This window comes from Esox lucius, chromosome 1 (genome assembly GCF_011004845.1).
Source record: "Esox lucius isolate fEsoLuc1 chromosome 1, fEsoLuc1.pri, whole genome shotgun sequence".
Classification (NCBI taxonomy): domain Eukaryota; kingdom Metazoa; phylum Chordata; class Actinopteri; order Esociformes; family Esocidae; genus Esox; species Esox lucius.
In genome coordinates, this window is record NC_047569.1 from 35,713,677 (window position 1) to 35,739,276 (window position 25,600).

Here is a 25,600-nt window from a genome sequence, read left to right on the forward strand (position 1 = left end):
CCTGCAGCGCATGCATGGTCCCCCTGCTCAAGCCAGCGCATGTCCAGGCCTGGCTGAAGTTTGCCAATGACCATCTGGATGATCCAGAGGAGGAATGGGAAAAGGTCATGTAGTCTGATGAGACAAAAATATAGCTTTTTGGTCTAAACTCCACTTGCCATGTTTGGAGGAAGAAGGAAGGATGAGTACAACCCCAAGAACACCATCCCAACTGTGAAGCATGAAGGTGGAAACATAATTCTTTGGGGATGCTTTTCTGCAAAGGGGACAGGACGACTGCACTGTATTGAGGGGAGGATGGATGGGGCCATGTATCGTGACATCTTGGCCAACAACCTCCTTCCCTCAGTAAGAGCATTGAAGATGGGTCGTGGCTGGGTCTTCCAGCATGACAACGACCCGAAACACACAGCCAGGGCAACTAAGGAGTGGCTCTGTAAGAAGCATCTCAAGGTCCTGGAGTGGCCTAGCAAGTCTCCAGACCGGAACCCAATAGAAAATCTTTGGAGGGAGCTGAAAATTCATATTGCCCAGCGACAGCCCCGAAACCTGAAGGATATGGAGGTCTGTATGGAGGAGTGGGCCAAAATCCCTGCTGCAGTGTGTGCAAACCTGGTCAAGAACTACAGGAAACGTATGATCTCTGTAATTGCAAACAAAGGTTTCTGTACCAAATATTAAGTTCTGCTTTTCTGTTGTATCAAATACTTATGTCATGCAATAAAATGCTAATTAATTACTTAAAAATCATACAATGTGATTTTCTGGATTTTCGTTTTAGATTCCGACACTCACAGTTGAAGTGTACATATGATAAAAATTACAGACCTCTACATGCTTTGTAAGTAGGAAAACCTGCAATATCGGCAGTGTATCAAATACTTGTTCTCTCTACTGTATAGGTACATATAGTTAGGTACGGATATATTTGGCACAATTTTCATTATTTTGGCTCTGTACGCCACCACAATGGATTTTAAATGAAAGGACCGAAATGCAACTGAAGTTCAGACTTTCAGCTTTAATTCAAGGGGTTGAACAAGAATATAATATGAAACGTTTAGTAATTGCAACCATTTACATACACAGTCCCCTTATTTCCATGGCTCAAATGTAATGGGACAAATTAACACAATTTTAAATACATGTTAATTTTTAATACTTTTTTGAGAATCCTTTGCAGGCAATGACTGCTTGAAGTCTGGAACGCATGGACATCACCAAACGCTGGGTTTTGTTATAGAAATACTTGGAACTGATGTATACTTAAATCTATAAATGAGTTCCTAGTTAAAAGTACTGACTCCCTTTGTTTAGATAAGAAAAATTATTTAGGAGAGGGGATTTGGTATTTCTTTATGGTCATCACTGTATGGTGTCGTTTGATCATTGGGTTATTCATCAATCTGAGGAATAACCCAATCCTCCTTTGTGATGCTTTGCCAGGCCTTTACTGCAGCTGACTTCAGTTGTTTGTTCGTGGGTCTTTCTGCCTTAAGTTTTGTGTTCAGCAAGTGAAATGCATGCTCTATCAGGTTGAGATCAGGTGATTGACGCGGCCATTGCAGAATATTCCACTTCTTTGCCTTAAAAATACCCTGGGTTGCTTTCTCTTTTGCATTAGTTTTGGGTCATTATCCATTTGTAAAGTGAAGTGCCGTCCAGTCAACTTCACTGAATTTGGCTGAATCTGAGCAGACAGTATATCCCTATACACTTCAGAATTAATCAGGCTCCTTCTGTCTTCTGTCACATCATCAATAAACACTAGTGACCCATTGCTATTGGAAGCCATGCATGCCCATGCCATCACACTGCCTCCACCGTGTCTTCCCATCATTCTGGTAAAGATTGATCTTAGTTTCATCTGTCCAAAGAATGCTGTTCCAGAACTGGGCTGGCTTTTTTAGATGTTTTTTGGCAAAGTCTAATCTGACCTTTCTATTCTTGAGGCATATGAATGGTTTGTACCTTGTGGTGTGAACCCTCTCTATTTGCTCTTGTGAAGTCTTCTCTTCATGGTAGCCTTGGATAATGATATGCGTACCTCCTAGAGAGTGTTTTTCTCTTGGCTGGATGTTGTGAAGAGGTTTTTCTTTACCATGGAAAGCATCCTACGATCATCCACCACTGTGGAAGTCTAGGCCTTTTTGTGTTGCAGAGCTCACCAGTGCTTTCTTTTATTCTCAGCATGTACCAAACTGTTGATCTGGCCACTCTTCGTGTTCCTGATGGATCTCTCTGGTGTATTTTTTTGCACCCTAAAGATGGCCTGTTTCACTTGCATTGAGAGCTCCTTTGACCACACGTTGTGGGTTCACAGCAACAGCTTCCACATGAGAATGCCACACCTGGAATCAACTCCTTACCTTTTGCTTGCTTAATTGATGAAGAAATAATGAAAGAATAGCCCACACAGTGTTTAATTCCTAATCTCTTCCTCCAATTTGAATGTGAATACCCTAAAATTAAAGCTGAGAGACTGCACTTTAAGCCCATATTAATTATTTAACTGTACCATGAATTTTGTTTGGTAAGCAGTCAAAATAACAAAACTTCAGTGTCCAATTATTTCCAGACATAACTGTACAGACATCAACTTAGATATAATTTTCTGCATTATTCAAGCTGCTACTGTGTGCTTTCCACATCCACTAAACTGCATGTGTCCTCTGTGCCAGGTGTCAGTGGAGTTCTCTCCCTCCAATGCAGTTCCAGGGGAGAAGAACACCCTGCAGCTCTCTGCCCTGCCTGGTTCCCTGTGTGGCCTCAGTGTAGTGGACAAGAGACTGAAAGCAGGCCAGGTAACGAATGTCTGAGTACATGTAATCTAAAAATATAATTAAATTACAGTGGAGAAAACTGCATTTGATACACTGCCGATTTTGCAGGTTTTCCCACTTAGAAAGCATGTAGAAGTCTGTAATTTTTATCATAGGTACTCTTCAACTGTGAGTGAAGGAATCTAAAACGAAAATCCAGTAAATCACATTGTAAGTAATTAATTTGCATTTTATTGCATGACATAAGTATTTGATACATCAGAAAAGCAGAACTTAATATTTGGTACAGGAACCTTTGTTTGCAATTACAGAGATCATACGTTTCCTGTAGTTCTTGACCAGGTTTGCACACACTGCAGCAGGGATTTTGGCCCACTCCTCCATACAGACCTTCTCCAGATCCTTCAGGTTTCGGGGATGTCGCTGTGTGTTTCAGGTCGTTGTCATGCTGGAAGACCCAGCCACGACCCATATTCAATGCTCTTACTGAGGGAAGGAGGTTGTTGACCAAGATCTCGTGATACATGGCTCCATCCATCCTCCCCTCAATACAGTGCAGTCGTCCTGTCCCCTTTGCAGAAAAGCATCCCCAAAGAATGATGTTTCCACCTTCATGCTTCACGGTTGGGATGGTGTTCTTTGGGTTGTACTCATCCTTCTTCTTCCTCCAAACACGGCGAGTGGAGTTTAGACCAAAAAGCTATATTTTTGTCTCATCAGACCACATGACCTTCTCCCATTCCTCCTCTGGATCATCCAGATGGTCTTTGGCAAACTTCAGCCGGGCCTGGACATGCGCTGGCTTGAGCAGGGGGACCTTGCGTGCGCTGCAGGATTTTAATCCATGACGGCGTAGTGTGTTACTAATGGTTTTCTTTGAGACTGTGGTCCCAGCTCTCTTCAGATCATTGACCAGGTCCTGTCGTGTAGTTCTTGGCTGATCCCTCACCTTCCTCATGATCATTGATGCCCCACGAGGTGAGATCTTGCATTAAGCCCCAGACCGAGGGAGATTGACCGTCATCTTGAACTTCTTCCATTTACTAATAATTGCGCCAACAGTTGTTGCCTTCTCACCAAGCTGCTTTCCAGGTCTGTGATAGACGGAATTCTTACTGGTTGGTAGGTGATCAAATACTTATGTCATGCAATAAAATGCTAATTAATTATTAAAAAATCATACAATGTGATTTTCTGGATTTCACAGTTGAAGTGTAGTAATTACAGACCTCTACATGCTTTGTAAGTAGGAAAACCTGCAAAATTGGCAGTGTATCAAATACTTTGTATCAAAAACAATTTATTAATGCATAGACTAGGAAAAGTGTACACAAAAATATCAAAGTGTTTGGATATCCCAGTGAGCAAAAATAAATAATTAAGCAGGATGTGAAAGCCACATCTCATTTTCGAATCGTTGCCAAGAAATCTCTGTCCCTTAATATTCTGTGCTCAGCCAAGACTTCTGAACGAAGCCACCGATAGGCCAATAATCTCTTTTACTGAGCTACAGAGCTCAGTGGCAGGGAGTAGAACTCATTCTAAGTCAGTTAAGACAGAGATCAAAGATTCAAGACAGCCGGCCACAATTTGTTTTTTATTGCTGTTTAATTGTATGCTATTGTATGGCTATTTAAAACATATGTCCGGTAGCAGTTCTATATGGCCAGCATTCTCAATTTGTAACGGTCATATTGGCCATCAAAAAAGTCTAGGTAAACTGCTGACCCTCACTTCATTGGGCTTTTACTGACTTTTGAAAGCGATTTCAAATGTTTTTTTCAAATCTATACTTCCACTGCTTAGTTATGTTAGAGTACATTTAGTCGGACGTTTAAACTGATATCTAAATTATTTAGTTTGATGTCTAAATTAAAAGCATAATTAGTGTAAAATCTCTTCCTTCCAATGTTGTAATTGGCAATGTCATCTCAGCTAAAGACGAGCTAAGCCTAATGAAAAGGTATTATGTTTGCAAGGGGAAACCGATAGCTATCTGGTTTAATTGTTATCACCCACACTTTGCACACTTCTGAACTTTATCACTGGAGGTCTTATCATGTATAGAAAAAAGGTGAAGGTGTTACTCTATTAACTAACACGGTCAGATGTATTATTCAAAACTTAACTGGATGAAGTCATGTTCTCGAGATAAATGCATATTGCGTCTTATACTAGACTGATGCGTATATATTATATATATAGTATTTAGAATTCAGTTATTAAATAACAACAATCCCAGATAGTAATGAGCACTAGTTAAAGTACTACTTTGACCAGTGCAAATGTATGTGGTTGCAACGTGGTCTCAGGGGACTACGTAGAATATTTTACAGAAATCCATGGCACCTGATTTCATATGATATGTTACGTTACATTAGGTTACGTTAGAATGCTCTACCAAAATGTATAATACATTACGAATTGGCTAAAACGTAACATATCTTACGAACGCTATTACTATGAATGTTACGAACGCTATTAAAACGTATAATATGATACGAACGTCAGACTAACATATCATATATTACGAATGCTGCGAATTTGCACAAAACATACAAGCTGTGTTTTGAATCAGCAACATTGGGTTAAGAAGGCAGGCACCCTACCCACTGCTCCACACAGGGATTATGAATAAGCCTGAACAAGTAGTGTTCTTACCAAGGTCGCTATAATATGTAATAAATGCATTTTAATGTTTCAGTTAAGTTAATATAGGGTATCACAGAACTGGGGTTAAGGTAAGGGTTAAGGTTTGGGGTAAGGATAGAAAACTAAAACGCTTAGGTGAAGGTTTGGTTAGGGGTTAGGTATCACAACACTGGGGTTCAGGTTAGGGTTTGGGTTAAGTTTAGGTATCACAGCACTGGGGTTAAGGTTTAGGTTGCAAAGAAAACCACCTAAAACATTTTAATGTTGTAACACCACTACTCGTTTTGATTTTTTCACGTTATTTTACCTAACATAATATATCTTACGAAATCATCTGGCAAAGATTTATGTACATTGTCTGTGTAATCCCCCTGAGACCAGGTTGCCCATTTAGTCTATAAAAAAACAGAGAGACACATCTGTGGGATGTGCTGGACCAACAAGTCTGATCCATGGAGGCCCCACCTCGCAACATACAGGACCTAAAGGATCTGCTGCTAATATCTTGGTGCCAGATACCACAGCACACCTTCAGAGGTCTAGTGGAGTCCATGCCTCAACGGGTCAGGGCTGTTTTTGTGGGAAAAGGGGGACCTACACAACATTAGGCAGGTGGTCATAATGTTATGGCTAATTGGTGTAAATAAATACAGAAATAAAAGAATGTTTAAATAAATAAATAGAACAATAAAAGAACAAATATATACAGACATTAATATGTACAGAAATATAGAATGATGGAAATGAATATAAAAATAAATGAATACAAAAATTAATAAAAAATAAATAGGGAAATAATATTGATTATCACCATCATCCGCGAAGTACGTCGAATGCGATTTGAGATTCAGACTATGTCCACACCGATGTTTGGATCATTGTTTATGCCTTTTGTTACAGTTGTAACGTCTCCATTGTTTTGTTGTTTAAAAGTGAATGTCTTGCGCATGTGTCCTATGTCCTCGACTGTGACAATATTCAGTTGCGTGTCATGATTTATGCACTATTACAAATCATCCCAAGTACTGTTACGGCTATCCCAGACCAACAAAATCATGCTTTTGCGGATTGATTTACAAATTCACGCCCGTTTATAAATGACAAATGTAGTTTGTTTGTGTCAACTTTTGAATAAAAAAACGGTCTCTGAGAAACTGTGAAAAGGTGAAAAGTGCATCTACTATCACCGGTCTATATTGGCATTCCAGACTGGTCTTCTGCCCAAAACAGCAACTGGAGAGCTATTTCTCAAAAATTTGCTCTGGCACAATTCCAGCTTTAGTTTGCCTGCACATTTTATTTACACTATGATGACTTCTACAAGAACCCTTTCAATCCTTTTTACCTGGTAAGCGCTTTGATTTGATAATCCCATTTTCCAATTATATGATTCCAGATATTAGATTATGATTCAGCCGCCTTGTACGTTGGCCCCGATCTTTCAGATTGTGTGCCGATGCATCCAAGCAGGTACATGCAGCCCTACCTGGAAACGGATCGGGACAAAATCACTGCTTATAGCGTTTTTAAGGTAAATTATTATGGCATATTTTTACTGAATGGAAACCATTCTGGTTGTAAGAACGGCATTCTGTTGTCACAATACAGTTTCGGTTATTACAATGTAATATTGTTCGTAGTGTATTGCACAGTAATTCCTGGCTTGTTGCTGTTGATCCTTGACATTTTTAGGATTTGGAACTAGAGATGGCAACTAATCTGGATGACAGAGTACCTTCCTGCATAATATACAAGGGCAAATTATATGAGAAATGTGAGACTTCCTCCTCTTGCAATCTTTTTTGCCAAATGTTTCGTGACCAAGGGAAATGATTAGCTTCCCTTATTCTAACATTATAATAAACTTTGTTTTCTAACTGTTTAGCTGGAAATACACAGTCAATCAAGAAGTTCTGGTTTACAGTGGAGCAAAATTATAATCGACCCACAGAGACAGTGCATAAATTCTTCCCTGAGACGTGGATATGGGACCTTGTGGAAGTAGGGTAAGTACACGGCAAGGTTGGCTCATGCTGCAACTGAAAGCAAAACACGTAGATATGTAATTATTAATTTCAGGATATAAGAAAGCATTTAAAACCAACATTACCTGGACTCCATTGTTCTTGGTCAGTAAATGTGTGACTTCTGACCTCTGTACTACAGGGAGTCTGGATCAGCAGACGTGTCTCTGACAGTCCCAGATACCATCACCAACTGGACGACAGAGGCTTTCTGCCTGGCCCCCGGTGGGTTTGGTCTGGCTCCCCCAGTGGAGCTCAATGTCTTCCAGCCCTTCTTCCTGGAGATCACCCTGCCCTACTGCATCATCCAGGGAGAGAACTTTGACCTGAAGGCCACTGTCTTCAACTACCTGTCCAAGTGCATCATGGTATGTACCCCACCTCATGACTGTTCAGCTGTTATGTTTCTTGAGATTTCTTGTGTTTCTAGTGAAAACTTTTCTTTTTAAACACAATACGTCTTTTAAATATGTTCTATATAATGTTGTTACTCATCTTAACCTCACAGTCAAACCAAACATTTACAAAAATTATCATATCAATAGTGAGAGGCGTGGTTTTCAGATTGTTTGCCAGTTGTCTTTCAGAAAAGTGAATGTGACAACCATCACCAACCACCCCACCAAAGCTAATTAAGGTGATAGTTATCGCATGGCTTAACCTTTAAAAAATAGGCTTAAATAAAGGTCCTTTCCTCTTTCCCATCAACTATTTCATAAAGTATACATAAATATAATATATAACAACAAGAATATGAATATTTACTTTCAGCCATGAAACTGCAAACATCTCTTTCACCGCAGTGTTTTGATATCCTGACATGACTTGACAACACCGATGACCTTTCAGACCGATGACCTTTCAGACCGATGACCTTTCAGCCCGATGACCTTTCAGACCGATGACTTTAATCATCCTGAACTGATAACATGTCCCACCCCGGATTTTAAGGAACAAGAATTGTGACAATCAGCTGCTGTAAAACAACACTCTTCTCCCTTCTGGTGTGGTTGAGTTGGCCAGTCAGTGAGATATAATGTATTTGTTACAGAGCGGGCTTCCGCTCCACCTCCTCTTCGCCACTGTAGGACACTTTCACCAGAATATTAACTCATCATCCCATCATGCCGCTCACCTGGGACTGATTGCACACACACCTGCAACTCACCCACACTCATCCATATAAACCCCGTTCCCTCTCGAGTCCATTGCGAAGTATTGCATTGCCCCGGCGTACAATTTCTGAGCGTATTTCACTGTGTTTGCCGAACTGTTACCGACCTTGGATTGTTTATACCGACCTCTGATTGTTCTGCTGCCTGTCTCGATCCGGATTGTTCTTTGGACTGTGATTCCTGCCGCCTGTCTCGACCCTTGCTTGTGATCTACTTCTGCTCTGTGATTTTCTCCATTGTTCTGTCTGCCCCTGATTTACCCTGCCTGTTGACTATTCTAAATAAAAGCTGCAAATGGATTCTGCTGCGTCCTCCACATCACCACAGTATTACACCAGTACCATTTTACTGGGGTGTCACGACACCCTTTCATAATGGAAAAAGCTGCTTTGTAACAAAAGATATAGAAGTACCATTATTTCTCTCAAGTTTATTCCCCCCAAAACCTGATAAGAATCTGCTGTTTGATGGGCCTGGAGCAGAAATCCTGCATTGACTAGGTTTTGCCACCCTACTCTAGCTAGGTGTCATTCTTGTGTTTTCCAAGTCATCTTCCCAGTGTTCCTATTTGACAGGTTGCAGTGACTCCAGCTCCCTCATTGGACTACACTCTCACACCCTTGAATGACATCCAGTACTCATCATGCTTGTGTGCCAATGAACGAAAGACCTTCAGCTGGACAATGTCACCCTCTGTCCTTGGTAAGATGGAAATCTCCTTTTAACCATACTGACTGTATATTAAAAGCTAAAGTCCCTTATTAACAAAAATGACTTCTGGTCCATCTATTCTAGTTTATTTTACCTATAGATGCACTCTGTGCTGACCTTTGATGTTCCAGTATCTGTCAATGTGTTTTTGTAGGGGTTTTGAATGTGACCATTAGTGCAGAGGCTGTCCAGTCACATGCTGCTTGTGACAATGAGATTGTGAGTGTACCAGAGAGAGGACGCGTTGACATAGTCACACGGAGCCTGCTAGTGAAGGTATTTACTGTTTTAGTCAAACATTTGAATGTCTTGGGACTATTCTGTCACATCTACCAACTATTACACAGAAACCATCTAGTTTTACAGTACTGTTACTGCTTCTGACTGAAATGAATCTCTCTGTCAGGCTGAAGGAACTGAAGAAACTGAAACCTACAACTGGTTGCTGTGTCCATCTGGTCAGTACTGCAGTATCAACCATCTAATCCATCAGAATTGAATTAAAATACAGCACCAAACGTGATCTGGGTCCAAGAAACCAACACTGTTCTATTTAAGTTATTATTTACATTAATTTCAATAAACTACATATTGAATTGACCTGATCTCCTCTGTGGTAAAAAAATATCCAGTCGTCTTCTGTCTCACATGAGGACATCTGTCCAGGGGTGTGGCACAAAATCCTGGGCACTGTACACAGGCTGTTTCTGAGGTGCCCCTCTACACGTTAGGCCCTCTATATAATTAGTTCCCCTTTTCGCCCCTGCATCTGTCCTTGCTCTGGCTCTCTTTGGTCATGTTGTCATGTGTCCACAGGAGAAGCTCTGACAGAGGAGGTGAAACTGCAACTGCCCATGATTGTGGTGAAAGGATCTGCTCGAGCTTCGCTGTCAGTCTTGGGTAAAATATATTACAACATCGGTTTGTAGTTTTGAGAGGCATATTGTGGGGAAATGCAACCCATCTTTAGTCTTGTCCAGTCATGTTATATATACATTATTTACAAAGTAACCCTTACTAGCCAAATAAATGACTCACATTCGCCTGTCTGGTACCGACTATAAAATCGTTGCACGGTACAGTAGCTTGATGCTGTTTTCTAAAGAGGAGAGTTTTGCATGTTTTCTGTAGGGGACATCCTGGGCCGCGCCCTCAAGAACCTGGACGGACTGTTGCGGATGCCATATGGGTGCGGAGAGCAGAACATGGCGCTCCTTGCCCCCAATATCTACATCCTAGAGTACTTGAGGAACACAGAGCAGCTCACCTCAGCCATCAGAGACAAGGCCACCAAGTTTCTCACTAGTGGTAAGAGTCTACACTGCTCAGAATCCTCAGGGAGCTGAATTCTTACATTTTAACAAACATCTTCCTAATAAACAAAACATAATATATATTTTGATAATCCAAAGAATGAGCTATCACAACCACAACAAAAATGTCTGAATAATAATGGGACATCTTTAAATAAACTCCCAAAGGGTTTTAACAAGATTATTTATGATGATCTTTTTTATTGAAAGCAATTGGCCAATCATAATATATGTAAGCTATATAATTTTTTTTTTTAAAGGTTTGACACAACATTCCGTGACGTAGAGTAAGGCATTGTTGGCAGAATAAATTGATGCAGTGCGATAAATGATTTACCTAAACTGATGATTTGCCAAATCATTATGACCACACATAGGTGTTATGGAATTTTACTGAACAGAGTTATTCATATATTCAACAAATGTTTAGGGGAATAAAGAATTACTAGTTCTAGTACTGGGCTTAACACAAAAGTACTGTGTCCTTGTGTTTAGACAAGAGTAATGCCAAATGTGCTGATGATGTAGTAAATGTGTCAGAGGAAGAACATGAGGTGTTGATGTTGTGGTAAACCAGTTGTCAGGATAGGGGCACAGATCCATGTGATCTGTTTTACGGCAGGATGGGAGGAAGAAACACAACTGGGGGCAGGAATGTAGATGAAATTAATAACTTTGATAATCTCCTAACAACGGCACATGGTCACAGGTCTGGGTAGATTAGATGGTGAGAGAACAATCAGTTCTCGTAGGCCCCGTGTTGGATACAGGAGAGATGGGCAGGAGTAAAGACCTGAGTGACATTGACAAGGGCCAAATTGTTATGACCAGAAAACTGGGTCAGAGCAAGTCTGAAACGAAAAGGGTTGTGGGGTGCTCCCGGTCAGCAGTGGTGAGTACCTACAGTGAGGGAAAAATTATTTGATCCCCTGCTGATTTTGTAGGTTTGTCCACTGACAAAGAAAAGATCAGTCTATGGTAGGTTTATTTGAACAGTGAGAGGCAGAATAACAATAAAATAATCCAGAAAGAAACGCTTGTCAAAAATTTTATAACTTGATTTGCATTTTAATGAGTGACGTAAGTATTTGACCCCTCTGCAAAACATGACAGTGCTTGGTGGCAAAAGCCTTGTTGGCAATCACAGAGGTCAGATGTTTCATGTAGTTGGCCACCAGGTTTGCACACATCTCAGGAGGGATTTTGTCCCACTCCTCTTTGCAGATCTTCTCTAAGTCATTAAGGTGTCAAGGCTGACATTTGGCAACTTGAACCTTCAGGTCCTGCCACAGATTGGCCACTCCAGGACCTTAATGTGCTTCTTCTTGAGCCACTCCTTTGTTGCCTTGGCCATGTGTTTTGGGTCATTGTCATGCTGGATTACCTATCCACGACCCATTTTTGATGGTACATGGCCCTGTCCATCGTCCCTTTGATGCAGTGAAGTTGTCCTGTCCGCTTAGCAGAAAAACACCCCCAAAGTATAATGTTTCCACCTCCACGTTTGACGGTGGGGATGGTGTTCTTGGGTTCATACCCAGCATTCCTCCTCCTCCATACATGGCAAGTTGAGTTGATGCAAAAGAGCTCAAACATTTTCACCCAGTTCTCCTCTGAATCATTCAGATGTTCATTGGCAAACTTCAGACGGCCCTGTACATGTGCTTTCTTGAGCAGGGGGACCTTGCGGGCGCTGCAGGATTTCAGTCCTTCACGGCCTAGTGTGTTACCAAACGTTTTCTTGGTGACTATGGTCCCAGCTGCCTTGAGATCATTGACAAGATCCTCCCATGTAGTTCTGGGCTGATTCCTCACCGTTCCCCTATGATCATTGCAACTCCACGAGGTGAGATCTTCCATAGAGCCCCAGACCGAGGGAGATTGTCAGTTATTTTGTGTTTCTTCCATTTGCGAATAATCACACCAACTGTTGTCACCTTCTCACCAAGCTGCTTGGCAATGGTCTTGTAGCCCATTCCAGCCTTATGTAGGTTTACATTCTTGTCCCTGACATCCTTGGACAGCTCTTTGGTCTTGTCCATGGTGGAGAGTTTGGAATCTGATTGTATGATTGCTTCTGTGGACAGGTGTCTTTTATACAGGTAACAAGCTGAGATTAGGAGTACTCCCTTTAAGAGTACTCCCAGGATGGTCTGTCTAGCACCTTATCTGTCTCCATGGAAACAGAGGAATAGATATATGGTACGCCTAAACACAGAATGCCAAGCCCCTAGGAATACTGACAGTTATATCGTACATATACAGCTCTGGAAAAAATAAAGAGACCACTCCACATTTTTCTTAAATCAGCGTCTCTCCATTCTAGTGTCTGTTAAATTCCAACACAGGCACACCTCATTTTAATTAAGGAGGTACTGATTAGGTGATTACTTGAACCAAATCTAATTTAACAAGGAAAAGTATAGAAACCACTGCTGTGGTCATCACTTTCCTTTTGCAATAGGACCAGCTGGATGGCAAAAACAGTACAAGTAGTACCTCAAAGTTAATTTGAATAAATAAATTACTATTCACCATGACAAAAGAGTTCAAAAGAAAAGCTTTGAGTGAGGAATAGAAGGGTTAAATTCTGGCTTTGCTGGCCGAGGGATACAGTGAGCGTCGGGTGTCTTCCGTCCTGAAAATTTCAAAGACGGTGGTTCATAAGAACAAGGTCAAGCAGCAGACATTGAGGACAACAAAGCTACAGACTGGCAGAGGACGAAAACGACTGCCCACTGACCGAGATGACTGTCAACTCATTCGAATGTCACTCAACAACCGTAGGATGACATCAAGTGACCAACAAAAAGAATGGCAAACAGCAGCTGGGGTGAAGTGCACTGCGAGGACGGTTCGAAGCAGGCTCCTAGGGGCAGGGCTGAAGTCGTGCAAATCTAGAAAAAAGCCTTTCATTAATGAGAAGCAAAGAAGAGCCAGGCTGAAGTTTGCAAAAGACAAGTACAATTTTCAGCTTTGCCCAACACCTGGTCGTCTAATAGTTAGTCTGAGACCTAGAGAGGCCTACAAGCCACAGTGTCTCGCACCCACTGTGAAATCTGTGGAATCGGGTAGATTTGTCTTTGTGAAGGATGCATGAATCAAGCCAAGTACAAGGTTATCTTGGAAGAACACCTGTTTCCTTCTGCTCTGACGATGTTCCCCAACTCTGAGAATAGTTTTTTCCTGCAGGACAATGCTCTATGTCACACAGCCAGGTCAATCAAGGTGTGGATGGAGGACCACCAGATCAAGACCTTATTTCCAGCCCAATCTCCAGACCTGAACCCCATTGAAAACCTTGTTCACAAGCCATCAAACAAAGCCGATCTACTTGAATGTTTGTGTCAGGAATGGCATAAAGTCACCCAACAGCAATGTGACAGACTGGTGGAGAGCATGCCAAGACGTAGGAAAGCTGTGATAAAAAATCTGGGTTATTCCACCAAATATTGATTTAAAACATTAGTATTTTGTTGTTGAAAAATGAATATGAATTTGTTTTCTTTGCATTATTTGAGGTCTGAAAACAATGCATATTCTTTTGGTTATTTTTACCAGTTGTTATTTTCTACAAATAAATACTCTAAATGACAATTTTTTTATTTGTAATTTGTGAGTAATGTTGTCAATAGTTCATAGAATAAAACAAAACTGTTCATTTTACTCAAACACATACCTATGAATAGTAAAACCAGAGAAATTTGCAAATAATTCTCTTAGAAGTCTCTTAATTTTTCGCAGAGCTGGATATTGAACATTTGTCCCAAGAGTGCAAAATATTTACAAATGAAACAATTAAGAACAATGTACTGTATGTTATTGTGTGTATTGCAAAATAATTGAGTAAGATTTCATATTGATAAAATGCTGTCAGTTTCACTTTTCACTCTCATTATTACAATCTTTGAATATGAACACTTTGCTAAAAGCAAGTAGGAAGCCAATGTGAAAAACATATTCAGAAATGCAATTTTAAAGTCATTTTATGTAAAAACTGTAAAAATTAAATACCTGCACAGATACTTGGCCATGGCTTATTTAAAGTTAATGACATCAGCCTCCAAAGATCTAGAATGATCCACTTAATGTTCTCCCACTGAAACCCTTTGATTATAAAAACAGGAGACTGAAACAAAACTTTTCTTTGTCAACCGCTCAGGTTACCAAAGGCAGCTAAACTACAAGCATTCAGACGGGGCCTACAGCACTTTTGGACGAGGATCTGGAAACACGTGGTGAGAACTTGGATTGTTTTTCAGCCAAAGACTTAAGCTCTATAAGAAGCCATTTATTTGGAAGCCATTTCTCTTTCAAATATTAATACATTTTATGTAACTGTCTCTGGCAGGAGACCATTAGTTTGACATGAGTTGAATAAAGATATGACTGATGCCATGTCAAGCTCTGACTTAAGGCCTTTTTATCTCATGGATATATTAGAGATACTCTCTGCTTTCTCTGTTCACAGGCTGACTGCATTTGTCTTCAAAATCTTTAGCAAAGCACGGTCCTTTATCTATATAGATTACCCAAAAAATATGGAAACCATGACATGGTTGCAAAAGAAACAAAAAGAAAATGGCTGTTTCATGAAACTTGGGGAGCTGTTTAACAACCGAATAAAGGTATAGCAATTAAAAGATAAAAAAAAACTTTTTTGATGAGATTTGGTGAACCTGTCCTCTGAAGTTCCCAGAGTTATCACATTTCTTTAAATATAGGGGATGTTCATGTTGTTTTGTTTTTGGCCAAATGTTTTCTAGGGTGGGGTGACTGATGAAGTAACTCTTACAGCCTACATAACTGCCTCAATGCTGGAGCTCAACATGTCAGTTTCAGTAAGTATTCTCTCAGGCACCTGCCTGTGCACATGACAGCAAACCACATTTAACTTTCACATTTTAGTAATTTATCATACGATTTAATCCAGAGTAACTTTTAGTTAATTATTTTCAAGATACATAGCTAGGTGATCTGGTTCATTTTAGGCACCAAACAGAAGATAAATGTAGTCGCTTTCTGGACTCAAATAGGAATATACATTTTGTGTTGCATAAGGATCCTGTTGTGAACAGCAGCTTGTCTTGTCTGAGGAACTCCACCAGTGATTTGTCCAACACCTACACTACTGCTCTGCTAGCCTACACCTTTACCCTGGCAGGAGACATGGAGATGCGGACGCTGCTTCTGCAGCACCTGGACAAGATGGCTTTACAAAAGGGTGAGACATGCTCTTCTGTTCTGTAGCCCTGAATACTAGACCTCATTGGTTTGTTCTTGCCTTAGAATTACACAGCTTTTTACTAAAGTCACATTTTAGTCTTGAACTCAGTGTGGAGGTTAGAGTAGATCTTAGTATTCTGTGTCTGATGAATCATTAGTCCTTGTTCTTTGATTAGGTTTATGTAGTGTGTGTGTTGGTATATGAGTGTTGATGTGTCTATGCATGTGTGTTCTCCTCAGGTGGTCTCCTGCACTGGACCCAGACCTCCTCAGAGACCTCAGCCTCTCTGGCAGTGGAGATCAGCTCCTATGTTCTGCTGGCGTCCCTCAGTGCCTCCCCTCTGTCTACCGCTGATCTGGGCTACTCCTCCCGCATAGTCAGGTGGTTGGTGAAGCAGCAGAACTCCTATGGTGGCTTCTCCTCCACACAGGTGAGTCCATAACAGCAGTGCTGGTAGTGAGACAATGTGCCTGTTTGAGATCGACTACAATCAGACTACATGTACAAAACACCTTGCATCCAAAATAGATCATCAGAATGAATGGATTAGTGATTTTTAACAGAGAAGAGGCATGAAGAAAAATCACAGATAGTAGGATAACAGATAATAGGCTGAGATTGCTTTTGTTTGTTCACTGTGTGTATGTGTGTGTGTGTGTGTGTGTGTGTGTGTGTATGTGTGTGTGTGTGTGTGTGTGTGTGTGTGTGTGTGTGTGTAGGACACAGTGGTGGCCCTCCAGGCCCTGTCTCTGTACTCCACCAAGGTGTTCAGTAAAGAGGGCTCCAGCACAGTGACAGTAAAATCTCCCAGTGGGGGACAGCATGTCTTTGATGTGAACCAGAACAACAAGCTTCTCTACCAGGAGCGCCAGCTGCAGGAGGATGTGGTTGGGAAGTACACTGTGGAGGTGAAGGGCAGTGCTTGTGCCTCAGTACAGGTCAGCCCAATCCTTAATTTACTCCTAGACCCTAGGCATTTATATTAAGTATTTGATATATTTAAAAATGCTGTTAAATATGTAGTTGAATATGACCAGGGCTGATTCACTGATTTCATTTGGTTTTTTTCTAGCTGTCACTGCATTACAACATCCCTACTCCTAAAGTTGGCACATCGCTCAGCATTCAGGTCATACCAGAAGTTGAGTGCAACAGCGACACTAAGAGAAAAGTCAAGCTGTATCTTCAATTCCAGTAAGGATTTTCTGAGTAAAATGGGGAGAAAGCCTACTAATCTACCAGAACCCTTTAAATTGACATATTTTAAATTGTCCCATGGCAAAATGCTGTGTTCCTGACTTGAAATAATTTCTAAATAAAAAATCACCCAATATTCCAGTTCTTCATTGTTATGCTTTAGTCAAAATCACACTTGAATATTCTGTATGTTTACAGTTTTCTCCATCTTTAATCTAACAGGTATGGAGGAAAAGAACAGAGCAGCAATATGATTATAGTGGATGTGAAAATGTTATCTGGCTTTTCCCCTGTCCCAGAATCCTTGAAAGAGGTGAGGTTTTGTAATATGACCAAACCAGAGGAGGTGCTTTAATGGGTGCGATGGGTGGGCGGCACCCATGGCAGCCAATCAGAGGGGCCCACAAGAAGTTTATCTCATGGTGGAAAGAATTATTGCATCCAGTATTAAATAATATTTGGATTTTTTGCTAGATAATATTTAGTTGACATTGAAGTGATAAACATCTAGATCGACCGTAAATCAGTTAGCAATAGTAAGAGTTTAGTGGTGGTTGGGCTCCACAGCTAAAGTTCGCCCCAATGGCAGAGAAAGCTAAGCTCCGCCCCTGGACCTAACTTTACATTATACATGTAAACTAATAAAGAGCTCAGTTTCTGTGGTCAAAATAGGAATAATCTGTGAATGGCTTGTCTTTACAGGTGAAGGATTCCCTTCTTGTGGAGCGTGTCGATAACAAAGATGACCATGTTTTACTGTACTTGACAGGGGTGAGACAAACCTACCCATTTCAACTACTCATACAGGTTTTTTGGTCATTTTGGTAGCATAATCAATACTATCTGCACTCTTAGTTCAGAATTCCAACTGATCACATTTGTAGCACAGCAAGTCTTGCATTCAAATGAATGATCAAACAACTGATACTTTCATTTGGTTTGCAAACATCTTTCACAAGACAATTGATTAAACTGATGTGTTGTGAAATATAATGAGTACATGAAAACATGACATTGGGCAATTCTCTCATTTTAGTCCTGTTAGTCCAAGCATAGGCGGAAACCCTGGGGTAGACATGACTTCCCTATCCTGGGGAAAACTATGACCCCCCCCCCCCCCATATATAAATGTAAACATAACTATGTAATTTCAATAATAGTAATAAGACGCAAAGCGGGTTTAAGTTTCAAAAAATTGCGACACCCCTGTCCTTTGCCTCACAATGGTTTGATCCACTGCCCCACAGCCCTCAGCAGTGGCACATGGTATGGGTACAGTGCATGTGTGGGAATCAGCTGACTTTCTGCAAGTAGTTCAAACAAAGGATATGTTAGACATTTCTTTACTTTAGCGGTTAGCTGATGTTTGCTAGCAAGCTACAGTAACATCAACCTACTTTTGCAGCTGTTTGAATTTGAGTCAATGAAAGAAGCTTGCAGGGCAGTATATGTAGTGTTCCCTACCTGGCAAGGTGACAGTGTTCGTGTCTACCGTCTGAAAGGCATTCAATGCACGTAGCTAACGTGAGGCTAATCCATTAAGATTGTTTTATATTGGTAGGGTTCACACACAATAGCTGAATTTGCAGAGCCAACGAATCACGAAAACTAAAACAGTATTACAGCACTACTTTTGGTGTCCCCTTCAAAAATTGCTCTTGAGAACATTGTATGTAACATTTTAATATCAGATTTTTGCCCCCGAGTCCAACAACAAACAATACCAGGGATGTTTTAAAATGACACTTTGAAGGTAACCTGTTACAGTATATTACACAGTTTTTTACATTAGGCAAAACACTTAGGGATGGTTTCACACAAACTAATTAAAAATAGTCTAGATCTAAAAAATCTAGTTCTGTAGAAAACTCTAATGAGGGTTTTTTTTAGTCCTAGACTAGGCTTACTCTGCATTTGTAAAACCGTCCCCTACTGCACACTACCCATCAAAATTGATTGTAATAATTTAACATTTTTCGATTCATGATTTAAACGTGTAGCACAAACAACACTAATGTGTCAATTCTGAGTTCGGCGTTTGGCCATGACTTCAGGAAAGATCTTTTGGCATGGCGAATCCTGACATTGGTCACCAGTGATGTCATGACCTCACCTCCATGTTGAAAATAATTCCAAAACAGGGTTGAGGAAAGGAGTTTATGAGGGCAGGTAAAGGGTCAGGAATTAGGGGGTGGACCCTGAATCTAAAAGGCTGTCTGACCTCTTCCTCTGCCTTCCTGTCTATCCTGCTCCTTGTTAAGGGTGATCACACCCTGTCTTATATGGTTACCATTTATGGTTACTACTATGTGAAATAAATTAGCAATATTATCATGGATGGCAATCATGTCGAATATTTGACAGTATTGTATATGTGTTGAACAAGATAGTCTTTTATTTTATTAAATTCAGAAGATCTTATACAGTATATGCTATATCCCGCATAATAAAGTTTTTATATTGTTAAGACTGGAAATATTGTGAGGTATGTTCTTCACAGTCAGCAATACTATAGGAACATTTATTTTTTAGAGCATTTCATAATTGTCATAATCTTTTTTTTTCAACAGTTACAATCAGCCGTGCCTCAAAACTGCAGCCTAGACATCATACAGAAGTTTCCAGTAAAGAATCTAAAATCAGCTGTGGTCAAAATCTATGACTACTACCAGCCAAGTAAATTTAAATCTAACCATCCACAAAATGTATTTACTTTCCCTCAGTCAAAATCGAATTTCATGTGGAACAATTCAGTAAAATATGTTTTCAGTATTCAGTAAAAGAGTTGTTTGCCTTTGAGTACACTATCTCACAGATTAGGATTTCATCCATTTGTACTGAGAGGTAACATGGTTTGTTTCCTCCAGGTGACCAGGCTGAGACAGAATATGTCTTCCCATGTGCTGTTGGTGAGCTCCATTATACATTAAATTATAAGAATTTTGCTATACTTGTGTAGAAATTCATTGAAAATGTAAGGTTTAATATTTTTTTCTACAGTGAGTGTTCATTTATTTGAAAAATTCAGATTTAATGCTGAAGGTAATACAAATAAACATCAATCCACTGCTCAGATCTGTCCAATTAGGAGGAATAAGGGATTGTGAATCAATGTATCCTGTTTTGGTGCAAATGAAAGTGACAACAGGTGTACTGGAGAGGCAACAGCAAGACAACCCCCAAAAAGGAAATGGTTTCACAGATGGAGGCCACAGACAATTGCTCTCTCCTTATCCTTCCTGACTGATACTTCCCTAGTTTTTGTTTTGCTAGTGTCCTTGTCATTACTGGTAGCATGAGGCAGTACCTGCAGCCCATTCAGGTTGAACAGGCAGTCCAGTTCCTCCAGGATGACACATCCATATGTGCCATCACAAGAAGGTTTGATGTGTCTTCCAGAACAGTCTCAAGAGCATAGAGTAGATACCAGGAGACGGCCGTTACACGAGGAGAGCTGGACAGGGCCGTCGAAGGGCATTAACCTAACAGCAGGGGTGGTATATGCTCCTTTTTTGCAAGGAGGAATGGGAGTAGCATTGCCAGAGCCCTACAAAATGACCTCCATCAGGCTACTGGTGTGCATATTTCTGACCAGACTGTCATAAACAGACTCCATGAGGATGGCATGAGGGCCTAACATCCTCTAGTGGGATCGGTGCTCACAGCCCAGCCCAGCAGGTGCAGTGGCTCCTGGGTTCGTCCTGGTGCAGGACAATCCCCGGCTTCATTATGCCAGAGTGTGTAGGCAGTTCCTGGATGACGAAGGCATTAATGCCATTTACTGGCCCTCACGTTCCCCAGAGCTGAATCCGATTGAGAACCTCTGGGATGTTATGTATCGGTGCATCCAACATTGTTTTCCGGTGTGAGTTTGTATTCAGCCCTCAATCGGTTGGTGATTTTGGTTTCCATTGACCGTTGTTATGTCGTTTTGTTTTTAATCGAATAACACAACGTACAGTGAAGATTTTGATATTTGCCAAATTTGTGTGGTATTGGAACTGTTCATAATTCCCTCCACCCTGACTAAAGCCCCGGTTCCAGCTGAAGAAAAACAGCCCCAAAGCATGATGCTGCCACCACCATGCTTCCCTGTGTGGGTATGGTGTTATTTGGGTGATGTGCATTGTTGTTTTTGCGGCAAACATACCTTTTGGATGGCCAAAAAGTTCAACCTTGGTTTCATCAGACCATAACACATTTTCCCACATGCTTTTGAGGGACTTGATATTTGTTTTTGCAAACTTCAGCCGGGCTTGGATGTTTTTCTTTGTAAGAAAAGGCTTCCATCTTGGCACCCTACCCCATTCATATGAAAAATACGGGAGATTGTCACATGTAGCACACAGCCAGTACTTGCCAGAAATTCCTGCAGTTCCTTTAATGTTGCTGTAGGCCTCTTGGAATCCTTCTTCTCGTCTTTTCATCAATTTTGGAGGGACGTTCAGTTCTTGGTAATGTCTCTGTTGTGCCATATTTTCTCCACTTGATGATGAATGTCTTCACTGTGTTCCATGGTATATCTAATGCTTTGTACATTTTGTACCCTTCTCCTGACTGGTATCTTTCAACAATGAGATCCCTCTGATGCTTTGAAAGCTCTCTGTGGACCATGGCTTTTGCTATGAGATGCAACTAAGAAAATGTCAGGAAAATCGTACTAGAACGGCTGAACTTTATTTGTGATTAATCAGAGTCACTTTAATTGAAGGCAGTTGTGTAATGACTTCTATTTAACAAGAGTTTGAATGTGATTGGTTAATTCTGAACACAGCCACATCCCCAGTTACAGTGAGGAGAACAAGTATTTGAAACACTGCCGATTTTGCAGGTTGTCCTACTTACAAAGCATGTAGAGGTCTGTAATTTTTCTCATAGGTACACTTCAACTGTGAGAGATGGAATCTAAAACGAAAATCCAGAAAATCAAATTGTATGATTTTTAAATAATTAATTGCATTTTATTGCATGACATAAGTATTTGATCACCTACCAACCAGTAAGAATTCCGTCTCTCACAGACCTGTTACTTTTTATTTAAGAAGCCCTCCTATTCTCCACTCATTACCTGTATTAATTGCACCTGTTTGAACTCGTTACCTGTATAAAAGACACCTGTCCACACATTCAATGAAACAGACTCCAACCTCTCCACAATGGCCAAGACCAGAGAGCTGTGTAAGGACATCAGGGATAAAAGTGTAGACCTGCACAAGGCTGGGATGGGCTACAGGACAATAGGCAAGCAGCTTGGTGAGAAGGCAACAACTGTTGGCGCAATTTACGAAAATGGAAGAAGCAGTGTATCAAATACTTGTTCTCCCCATTGTATGAGGTGGTGCACACTTATGCAACCAGGTTATTGTAAGATTTTTATTTTTCATTTTATTTTCCTTGAAGATTTTAGTTTGTTTTTCAATTATATTGTACACATTATAGGTCACATTAAGAGTGGAAAAAGTTCTGACATTATTTATCTTTGTCTCATTCGTTTACATCACACAAACCTGGCATTTTAACAGGGGTATGTAGACGTTTTATATCCACTGTGTACTTAACAAAAATATTGTATCCTTTCTGAATGTTTGTTTTTGTCTTTGCAGATACAAGTAGAAAATGAAGAAAGTGGAATGCATTGTGGAGCGTTACCCCTTTGGTTGAATTTGTGTCATTTTAAACACACAGCTGGAAATGAATTTACTTATTAAAACCTTATCCCGTACATTATTATCTGTTCATTAATGTATATAATTGTGTTAGTTTTTGTGCCAAGACATGCATGACTCACAATTCATGTTTAGGCTTTTGTCTGAGCAGGATGTGACACACAGATCAGTTTAATTTGTCATCAAACTTCCCAAAACGTCACGTTTCAGCATGGACACAGATGCAGAGGTTTCAAAAGTGACTTAAACAGGAAACACTCACAAGCAGCACAGGCATAGACATGAACACATAATGACCAACCAGAAACACTGGGGTAGGAGTAACTTAAATAGGGACACAACAAGTGGGCAAACAAGGAACAGGTGGAAACCATAATATGAAAGGACAAGCTACATTCAAAAGGACAAAAACCAAAGGAGAGGCACAACCATAAGGTAAATGCAACAGGCATAAACTATGATTCACCAACTGAAAGCTGAAAATGGCTACTTATATAGGGTCCCTAATTAAAGCCAACCTGAGGGACATATGCCTTTTATTGGGGCCAATCAAACGTGGAGCAGAGTTGCCTGGAGGGGGATTGCCTGGTCACATAACATTCAGATATCACACCATCAGTAATAATATGAACTCAGTTAATCTAATAAGGGTAACCGCAAAGTTTTTTGAAAAATATAGTGGGTACTTTGGTTAACAAAAGACAACATAATGCACTCCTCTCGGTTTTGTCATTGGCTGTTAATGAATTCACATGCTTTTATGACGTACTGCAGGTATGTACAGTAGTGATGGTAAAGTACTGTTAAGTGAATAATAAGACAGAATGCCAGTATGGGTTCATACTACTTTGTCATAAAATGGCATGTTGAATTTAGACCATCTTAGAGTTGAGTGATTTTGTACTTTTCAATCTTACAGTTTTTATCAGTCTCTTTAGTACATTCTTCAACTCAATCTTAACATTTGCAAATCAGTATGTCAATTTCTCAAAACAATTAGTACAAACAGCACCATACAATGGATTACCTGAAAAAGCCTGTAACGTGCTCAAAATCTTTAGTCCATTCCTCAAAAGTAAATCTTTATGTCAATGAACATATCAGTACCATCAGAAAGTCAAGTCCTTGTGTCGTTGTTCACAAACAAGATGCTTAGTTGTGTTATCAATATAAAAATGTACTCTATTGGTATTTTCTGTTGTACTATGCCATATGGCTAGGTTTTTGATGACAGTGATTGTAAATGCAATAGGCTGCTTTTTCTGTCCACTTTTTCACCAAATTATAGTGTCATTGTGATTCAGAAAGAAAAAACTCAAAACTATTTTATAGCACAAAGGAAAGAAATTCCATGTAAACATAGAAAAGGTTACCACAGGAAAGGCTTCTTAGAGAGTTCTGTACCATCAGAATGGTCCTGACGTTACAGCCTGTCGGGCCAAAGATTCTCATCTACATCACAGCGGATATCTTCTCTTGCGAGGAATGAATCTTTTTGCGTCTTATCCAGCCTCTGCAGGCGTCGGCTGTGATGTCCTCACATGCTGCATCCACGGCAGCCAGCGGGGTCATTTGAGTATGTGACTGGCGATCAGAGACCTTCCACCTCCATGCTCAAAATAACTCCTCAATTGGGTTAAGGAATGGGGAATAAGGGTGGAAGGAATCTGTGGGTCCCAAACCATTGCCTGATGGTGTTTGAGCGATGGAAACTCACATTATCCCAAAGCACCACATACTTTGGCAACTCATCATGAACCTGACCTCTCTCATCTGCAGGTATGAGATCCCTGTATAGGGTGTCTGAGAAGGTGAGGAGACGCTGTGTGTTGTATGGCTCTATAAGGGGGACACGCGTTACCACACCATTCTCTGACAAAGCAGCACCCATAGTGATGTTTCCTCCTTGTTGTCCTGGCACATCAACAGTAGCTCTGTGTCCAATTAATTTCGACCACGCCTTCTGATTTTGGTCAGGTTGAAACCAGCTTCATCCAGGTATATGAAGTTGTGAGGGGGTTGTTTCATGAGTTCAATGTATTTTCATTTTGGACAACATAAAGTTACATCAAATATACACATATTGCATGTTCTTTTCTACAGCCAAAGCAAATGTATAGCTCACACTTACTGTAAAGTAATTACTGTATGCACATATTTAACCTGTACATACTGGTATGGGAGCTCTGTCACCAGTCCTTAAAGACGGTACATGGTCCAGCTGTTTCATGCTCATATGGTTTCTTTTTAGCATCTTGCTGATGTTTGAGATGCTAACAGATTGGATGTATTCAAAGACATTGTTGTCTTTTATAATGACACTCTGTATCTACCTTCGTCTAATGGCATAATTTTCTCTGACCACAGTGCAAATAGCCTCCTGTTAAGGTGTGAAAAGGGGCCACCCATGTGAGGTTGTCTTGCAGTGCTATGTGGGAAAAGTACAGTGATGCCAAACATAAGCTTGAGGAAGAGCTCAGTGTAAAAAAGTATGTAGTATTAGAGTGCAGTGCACATTCTTGGATTACAAAGTTGTTCTGTCTGAAACGTTTGAATCATTTAGAACACGGTTGTTCTCCCAACATTTGGCTGCACCTTTCGACTGGCCTTTGCCATTGTAAGGCCATGATTGAGAACATGATTCACAACAGAGGCCCTTATTTCATCTGAAACACGTCTGTCTCTTCTGCCTCTTTTACCACCTTTTCGGTTTGGCCTCCCTTTGTGGAGAATAGTTTGTGGAGTATATTAAAAATAATTAAGGGTTTGCCCCTAGTTTTAATTTGCAATTGTTTTGTGTCAGTTGCCTACGATCAATCTCAGTCTGAATTGTTTATTGTGCATTAGTTTAT

The 25,600-nt window shown here is 40.4% G+C and overlaps 1 protein-coding gene across 1 annotated transcript in view; it reads left to right on the forward strand.

Moving 5' to 3' along the window:
• Positions 1-22,801, forward strand: part of LOC105011330 (alpha-2-macroglobulin) — a 44,240-nt gene extending 21,439 nt beyond the window's left edge. The window contains exons 15-36 of the mRNA XM_010871279.5: positions 2,682-2,804; positions 6,832-6,966; positions 7,128-7,209; positions 7,321-7,441; positions 7,602-7,827; positions 9,210-9,336; positions 9,500-9,621; positions 9,752-9,803; positions 10,162-10,245; positions 10,477-10,653; positions 14,821-14,896; positions 15,130-15,286; positions 15,425-15,499; positions 15,720-15,882; positions 16,125-16,315; positions 16,605-16,823; positions 16,958-17,079; positions 17,305-17,395; positions 17,785-17,853; positions 19,653-19,758; positions 19,950-19,991; positions 22,686-22,801. Coding sequence (XP_010869581.3) covers positions 2,682-2,804; positions 6,832-6,966; positions 7,128-7,209; positions 7,321-7,441; positions 7,602-7,827; positions 9,210-9,336; positions 9,500-9,621; positions 9,752-9,803; positions 10,162-10,245; positions 10,477-10,653; positions 14,821-14,896; positions 15,130-15,286; positions 15,425-15,499; positions 15,720-15,882; positions 16,125-16,315; positions 16,605-16,823; positions 16,958-17,079; positions 17,305-17,395; positions 17,785-17,853; positions 19,653-19,758; positions 19,950-19,991; positions 22,686-22,702 — 2,577 coding nt within the window. The 3' untranslated portion in view covers positions 22,703-22,801. The remainder of the gene's footprint in view (positions 1-2,681; positions 2,805-6,831; positions 6,967-7,127; positions 7,210-7,320; positions 7,442-7,601; positions 7,828-9,209; positions 9,337-9,499; positions 9,622-9,751; positions 9,804-10,161; positions 10,246-10,476; positions 10,654-14,820; positions 14,897-15,129; positions 15,287-15,424; positions 15,500-15,719; positions 15,883-16,124; positions 16,316-16,604; positions 16,824-16,957; positions 17,080-17,304; positions 17,396-17,784; positions 17,854-19,652; positions 19,759-19,949; positions 19,992-22,685) is intronic.
• Positions 22,802-25,600: the final 2,799 nt, after the last annotated feature.